Genomic DNA, 7,176 nt, shown 5'->3' with positions numbered 1-7,176 from the left:
ACATTCCACGAGATGGCGCCTTTGCTCCCAGTCTTCGGACATCCTGAACGCGAAGCCTTCCCAAGGCGCTGGCCTCCCTCTCCAAGGTTAAGGGCCTGACCTCCGACAAAGGCTTGCTCTAAGGTGATGGGCAGAGGCCACACGGGCCTAAGTGGGACTTGGCCCTGGTCAGCCGGCCGGCCCCAGCCGAAGTCCGCTTCATTCAGAAGCGGCGGGGAGCTCGGAACACCCTGTTCCGCGGACCCTTGTCTTTCAGGGGCACGGCCTCCCCGCAGGGCCCCTCTAGACAGGAGCTAACGGGGTAAAACTGCAGGGGCGGCGGCAGCCCAGAAGGTCTCCAGGTGGCCACCGGGAAGCCTCACGTGCCTGTGCAGTGGCTGCGGCCACACTCACACCTTGACACCTGAGGCGTCAGGTTGTAGGGCGGTGAAGAAGGGCTGTGCAGGGGAGGGAACCTGCGAGGACCGCAGCACCCGGCGGGGCTCTGATCACTGCACCGCCGGCCGCGGGGCGGGTGGGGGCGGAGCCAGGCGTCGGCCCTCGGGTTTCTACTTCAAACCCAGAAGCTCGGAACATTCTAAGAATGGGATGGCGGTCACGGGAACGGCCGGACGCCTGTGTCCGCCTCCCCGTCGGGGTGAGCCCTCCCCGCGGCCGGCACGCGGCTCGCAAGCTGGAAGCCAGCGGCCCATCGCAACCTCCCGCTCGGTCCCGGGCGCTCTGGAGGCCGGTGGGCGGGGCGTCACCCGTGACGTCTCATCCCGTTTCGATTCTCCGCCCCCTTCTCCGCCCATATATAAGACTTCTCCGGGCGTTTGCACTCGCACAAGTGAACGAAGGCGTCGGGCGTGGGAGGTCGGCGGCTGTGGCGGGGGCTCAAGGGTAGAGGCCGGCTCGGTCGCGTGTCCGTGCTTCGGAGGTGGCAGCGGGCAGTGCAGGGAGGCGAGGGGACCATGGAGCTCTTGCGGACTATCACCTACCAGCCGGCCGCCGGCACCAAGATGTGCGAGCAGGCGCTGGGCAAGGCTTGCGGCGGGGAGTCGAAGAAGAAGCGGCCGCAGCCGCCCCCCGAGGAGCCGCAGGCGCCGCAGCCCCAGGTGCAGGTGCAGCCGGCCGCCCCGCACCACCATCACCACCACTCGCACTCGGGGGCCGAGATCTCGAGGATTATCGTCGACCCCACGACGGGGAAGCGCTACTGCCGAGGCAAAGTGCTGGGAAAGGTGACGAGCGACGGGCGCCCTGCTGCCAGGCGGGAGGGAGGTCTGCCCGGGCATCTCCCGGGCCGGGCCGGCCGCCGAGTCCCCGCGCCCACCGCTTCTCGGCGTCTCGGGAGTCCGATCCCGGCGCGACGTGGGCTGCTCAACTGCCCTCCTCTGGCTTTTGTGCGCTGGCAGCGCCGGGATCGACTTCACATCCTTAGCCGCGGCTCAGTCTGCGTCCCGCCGCCCAAAGACATTGATCTTGAGGCCAGAAGCGAGGGCTTTCTATACCGGACCTAGCTCTCTCGAGCTGCCCCCCAGAGGATTTTCTTGACAAGTCTTTTCAGACCCTATTTCTCATCTCCCCAACCCCAAGCCCCCTCCTCCGGAAAGCTCCTCTCTGTAAAGGGAGAGGGGGCACAGTTTTAACTTACTGTTTTCAGGAATGCTTTTCCCTTCGTGAAAGAGCTTTAAAAAAGTAGACCGCATCCCTCTGTCCGCCCTTCCTCTCCCATATTTTTGCTTTTCTTTCTCATTTACTTACATAAAAAAAAAAAAAATTGCCGTCCATGTCCCTGCCATACTCAATTCCGTCTCGGCTTTGTTTCCTTTCAGGGTGGCTTTGCAAAATGTTACGAGATGACAGATTTGACAAACAACAAAGTCTACGCTGCAAAAATTATTCCTCACAGCAGAGTAGCCAAACCTCATCAAAGGGAAAAGGTGTGTATGACTGTTGAGTAAAGTATTTTCTTTGTGTGCAAGATGGCCCTTCCCTGTTAGGAAGATGTCTTCTGCATGTGTAAGACTGGCTTTTCAGAGGTGAGGGAGGCTAATAAGACTGATCTTGCTTTTTCTTTTAGATTGACAAAGAAATAGAGCTTCACAGAATTCTCCATCACAAGCATGTAGTGCAGTTTTACCACTACTTTGAGGACAAAGAAAACATTTACATTCTTTTGGAATATTGCAGTAGAAGGGTAAGTGTTCGCTCCTATTTGAATGCATTTACTTCCCGCAAACTGACACGGCATTCACACTGCACTTTATCTGGGAATTTCGTTGTGGAGGTAATCATTACACTGCAGCATTAACTTTCATCACTCATCCTGCACAAGGAAGCCACTGATTTTGGTAACTTTGTTTGACAGATTCTCTTTTTTCCTTTCTCCTCTTCCCAGTCCATGGCTCATATCTTGAAAGCAAGGAAGGTGTTGACAGAGCCAGAAGTCCGATACTACCTCAGGCAGATTGTGTCTGGACTGAAGTACCTTCATGAGCAAGAAATCTTGCACAGAGATCTCAAACTAGGTAAGCCTTTCACTCCAAATGCTGACTTTTGTGTCGGAGAGGTGTGCTCTCTCTCTCCCTTTTTTTACATATTAATGTTCTTAGTTGGGATCTAACCAGTGCTATCTTGCTTATGAATGATGGCTTTCACTTTAAGCAACTGGCTGCCTGCCTCTTGAGTGGATGTGTGTGTACTTGGTTAGAACAGCTTTTCAAGGGAATTCAGATCTTTTTTTTAATCATCTAGGAAACTTTTTTATTAATGAAGCCATGGAACTAAAAGTTGGGGACTTTGGTTTGGCAGCCAGGCTGGAACCCTTGGAACACAGAAGGAGGTAAGAGTCAGAAGGATACATCCTGCTAGGGTTCTGTGGAGATCAAATATGCCCTTTTTATTTTCCAGTTAATGTTTCAAAGGCCAGTTGATACTAAAATCTACAAACCGCTACAGTGTTAATTGAAGGAAACACTTATCCAGTGCCACTATGGACCAGGCAGAGTACCTCATGCCTATAAGTTGATAATGAAACAAATCTGTCTTACATTTGCCTGAAATATATAATTATGTCCTGCTGTACCTGGTCTCAGTTGGCTTAAAACACTTTGTCATGTGGCTGAAAAAAATTGTACACACATTAAAAAAAAATTACCAAGTCACTTGGTCAAATGTCAGTTGTTCACATGCCAGAAATCAAAAGTCAAATGTTTCCAAATAGAAATTCAACATAGTGCTTTCAAGGTTTTATCCAGAGAACTAAGTTTAAACAGTAGAATAGTTCCTAATGAGATCTTCATATTTTGTTTTTCTAGAACTATATGTGGTACCCCAAATTATCTTTCTCCTGAAGTCCTCAACAAACAAGGACACGGCTGTGAATCAGACATTTGGGCCTTAGGCTGTGTAATGTAAGTAAATGCTCCAAAATAATCAAAAAGCAAATTTGGATGTAGATTTTTAATACTCGAAAAGAGTTGCTTTTTGACCCTTCCTAAAGAAGTGCTTCCTTGCATACAGGTATACAATGTTACTAGGAAGACCCCCATTTGAAACTACAAACCTGAAAGAAACTTACAGGTGCATAAGAGAAGCAAGGTATACAATGCCCTCTTCATTGCTGGCTCCTGCTAAGCACTTAATAGCCAGCATGTTGTCCAAAAATCCAGAAGATCGTCCCAGTTTGGATGACATCATTCGACATGATTTTTTTTTGCAGGTTGGTGCATTTTTTTTTTTTTTTTTTTGCGTCTTTTTATTACATGCTCTTGATCCTAATTTCCCAGCAGGTCACTGAAGATCTTGTCTTTTACTTAATAGGGCTTCACTCCAGACAGACTCTCTTCTAGCTGTTGTCATACAGTTCCAGATTTCCACTTGTCAAGCCCAGCTAAGAATTTCTTTAAGAAAGCAGCTGCTGCTCTTTTTGGTGGCAAAAAAGATAAAGCAAGATATATTGACACACATAGTAAGTTATAAGACTTCTTTTGTTCTTCTGTGTCCAATATTATATATAAAGTTGATAAGTTAGTTAAAAGAGGCTTTTATATTAACATAATTTGGCCTGTATGTTTGTACACTATTTGACTTTTTGTAGCATAATAAATCCACACTGCAAATTGTGGTTGATAGCTTTTTGTTTCATATGCATTAAAGTGTGCTTCTTGCGTAATTGCAGCTGATGGCAAAGATAAAAGTAAAAGCTGATGATTTTGCCTTGGATGCTCTTAAGTTGGTTATTAATGCAAAAGGAGGTAATATGGCTAGCTCTGTTTCTACCTTGTTTGGATAGAATAATGCTCATAATTCTTTTCCTTGATTTACAGACAAAGTGGCTAAAGAAGATGAAGAAATTTACAAGCTTAGGCATGATTTGAAAAAGACTTCGATAACTCAGCAACCCAGCAAACATAGGACAGATGAGGTATGCTAAAGAAGAGTAAAATAGTTATAAACACTTTATATCATTTCCATTCTTTGTTAATTATCACTTGGATCACATACTTACTTAAAGTTTTCTTTCCAACCCTTTAAAAGGGAAGATTTTATCTCTTAGTTTAACAATGCATGCAATTGAGTTACCGAAATATCTTTTACCTGGCTTGTGTCCATTGCTTTTTGTTAAGCTTTCCTACTAATTGCCACAATCTCATCTTAAACTAGAATTCTCAACCCCAAATGAATTTTAAATGCTTGACGATTGCCTGGCTCTTCTCTCTTCTAGGAACTCCAGCCACCTACCACTACAGTTGCCAGATCTGGAACACCCGCAGTGGAAAACAAGCAGCAGATTGGAGATGCTATTCGGATGATAGTCAGAGGAACTCTTGGCAGCTGCAGCAGTAGCAGTGAATGTAAGTTGTTGTCAATTGCATTTTAAATAATGATGCTCTGAATGCCAGTGCTCAATACTAAGTAACTGAAGCCAGTTTGGTTTTTGGCCTGATTTAACATAGGAGAAGCAAAATTAGAGGATTGGAACAGTTTTGAGTCCTCCATCCTTAGATTTAGCGAAGGGAGACTTAGCACCTACCATGGCCTGAGGTTTTGTTGTTAATTATTTTCTAAATTTCTCTGACTTTTCAGGCCTCGAGGACAGTACCATGGGAAGTGTCGCAGACACAGTGGCAAGAGTCCTTCGAGGATGTCTAGAAAACATGCCAGAAGCTGACTGCATCCCCAAAGAGCAGCTGAGCACTTCCTTTCAGTGGGTCACCAAATGGGTCGACTACTCTAATAAATATGGCTTTGGGTACCAGCTCTCAGACCACACTGTAGGCGTCCTCTTCAACAACGGTGCTCACATGAGCCTGCTTCCAGATAAAAAGTAAGCGTGTTCAGTTAAGGAAGCCCTGTCAGTTCTTTAGTTTTGCCCTAAGGAAATCTGAAAATAGTGACTAACAGCTTCCATTTTTCCTTCTTTTCTCCGTATTGTTCCTGTTCTTTAGGACAGTTCACTATTATGCAGAGCTTGGCCAGTGCTCTGTTTTCCCAGCAACAGATGCCCCTGAACAATTCATTAGTCAAGTGACGGTGCTGAAATACTTCTCTCATTACATGGAGGAAAACCTCATGGACGTAAGTGCTGTGGCTTTCGAGCAGTGATGTTTGCAGTGCGGTCCACAGGGCAGTAGCATCTGTGTAGCCTCAACGCTTTAAGGCATGCAGCCTTTCATGTCCCACCCTCAATCTACTGCATCAGAATCTCTGGGTGGTGGGACCAGGAATATCCAGGCCATTCTGGCACTTGCTTAAGTTTGATAAGCATTTGCTTAGAAGAACTGAGTGCACACACTGCAAAGTTTTTGTAGGCACTAAGTCTCCCAATCTCTCCCAGGGTGGAGATCTGCCTAGTGTTACTGATGTTCGAAGACCTCGGCTCTACCTCCTTCAGTGGCTAAAATCTGATAAGGCCTTAATGATGCTCTTCAATGATGGCACCTTTCAGGTAAATGAACCCTTGAGGAAAGCACATGTTTAGGTCCTAAAAAAATGCTTTTTACCTAGCCAATTTAATCACTGACAAAACTCTTCACATCTCGAATACTTAGAGAGACCTAATATCTATGTCTACTTCTTAAAGGTGAATTTCTACCATGATCATACGAAAATAATCATCTGTAGCCAAAATGAAGAATACCTTCTCACCTACATCAATGAGGACAGGATATCTACCACGTTTAGACTGACAACTCTGCTGATGTCTGGCTGTTCATTAGAATTAAAAAATCGAATGGAATATGCTCTGAACATGCTCCTACAGAGATGCAACTAAGAGACTTTTTGAATGGATCCTATGGGGCTCCTCTTTTCCACTGTGAGATCTACAGGGAAGCCAGTAGAATGATCTACAGCACGTTGAAGAAGGTGGACAGGTGGTGGTACGAAAACAACTCCCCCGTGCCCTGCTGGACCTGGTGGGACCAGACCAGGCCGAGGCACACAGTTCTGGACCTTGGACAAGCTGAGCGCGAACCCGAATGCAGTTTTCCTTGACGTACCTGTTTCAAAAGGTTTTTCAGACAATTTCGCAGAAAGGTGCATTGACTTAACTTCTCTCTGTGGAGAGCACTTCAGACAGAGGACTTGGAACTGTGAATATACTTCCTGAAGGGGAGGGAGAAGGGAGGATGCTCCCATGTTGTTTAAAGGCTGTAATTGGAGCAGCTTTTGGCTGCTTAACTGTGAACTATGGCCATATATAAATTTTTTTTTTTTTTTGAAGACACTTGTGGCTGGAAAAGTGCATTCCTTGTTAATAAACTTTTTATTTATTACAGCCCAAAGAGCAGTATTTATTATCAGTTTTTTTTTTATGTTGACCATTTTAAACTGACTGTTGGCAATAAAGAGTATGAAAAAGCAGAAGCAGTGATCTCCTGTCTTTGGTATGGCACCAGCACTGCATCACAGCATTCTTCGATCATGGATTCTTGGCACTCTTTGGCAGGACACTGAGTGTAGAAGCAGGCTAGAAAGTTAAGAGTTTTAACCTTGCTAATAATAATTTCTAGGACGTCAGTCTTTAATACCTGAAGTGAAGTCATATGCTCTCTGGTAGATCTAGCTTGAGAAGAGAAGAGTATAACAAAAATACCACTCTTTTCACAGCCAGAATATAGGCCTCCTACTGAATCCAAAACCAATTTCTCTCTGGAGTATTCCCCCAAAACTCGTTAAGCTTGGTGC

The 7,176-nt window shown here is 46.2% G+C and overlaps 1 protein-coding gene across 1 annotated transcript; it reads left to right on the top strand.

Moving 5' to 3' along the window:
• The first annotated feature begins 837 nt into the window (after positions 1-837).
• On the top strand, positions 838-6,855 carry PLK2 (polo like kinase 2). The gene is made up of 14 exons (XM_068535364.1): positions 838-1,223; positions 1,818-1,925; positions 2,066-2,182; positions 2,384-2,513; positions 2,740-2,827; positions 3,303-3,398; positions 3,508-3,706; positions 3,808-3,955; positions 4,314-4,411; positions 4,712-4,841; positions 5,074-5,314; positions 5,436-5,565; positions 5,825-5,935; positions 6,071-6,855. Exons 1-14 carry the CDS (start codon positions 954-956, stop codon positions 6,260-6,262), a joined length of 2,058 nt encoding a protein of 685 aa, XP_068391465.1. The 5' UTR covers positions 838-953; the 3' UTR covers positions 6,263-6,855.
• Positions 6,856-7,176: the final 321 nt, after the last annotated feature.

Source organism: Eschrichtius robustus, chromosome 2, assembly GCF_028021215.1.
Source record: "Eschrichtius robustus isolate mEscRob2 chromosome 2, mEscRob2.pri, whole genome shotgun sequence".
Taxonomy (NCBI): Eukaryota; Metazoa; Chordata; class Mammalia; order Artiodactyla; family Eschrichtiidae; genus Eschrichtius; species Eschrichtius robustus.
Note: the sequence above shows the minus strand (reverse complement) of the source record. Positions and strands in the feature narration are given on the sequence as shown.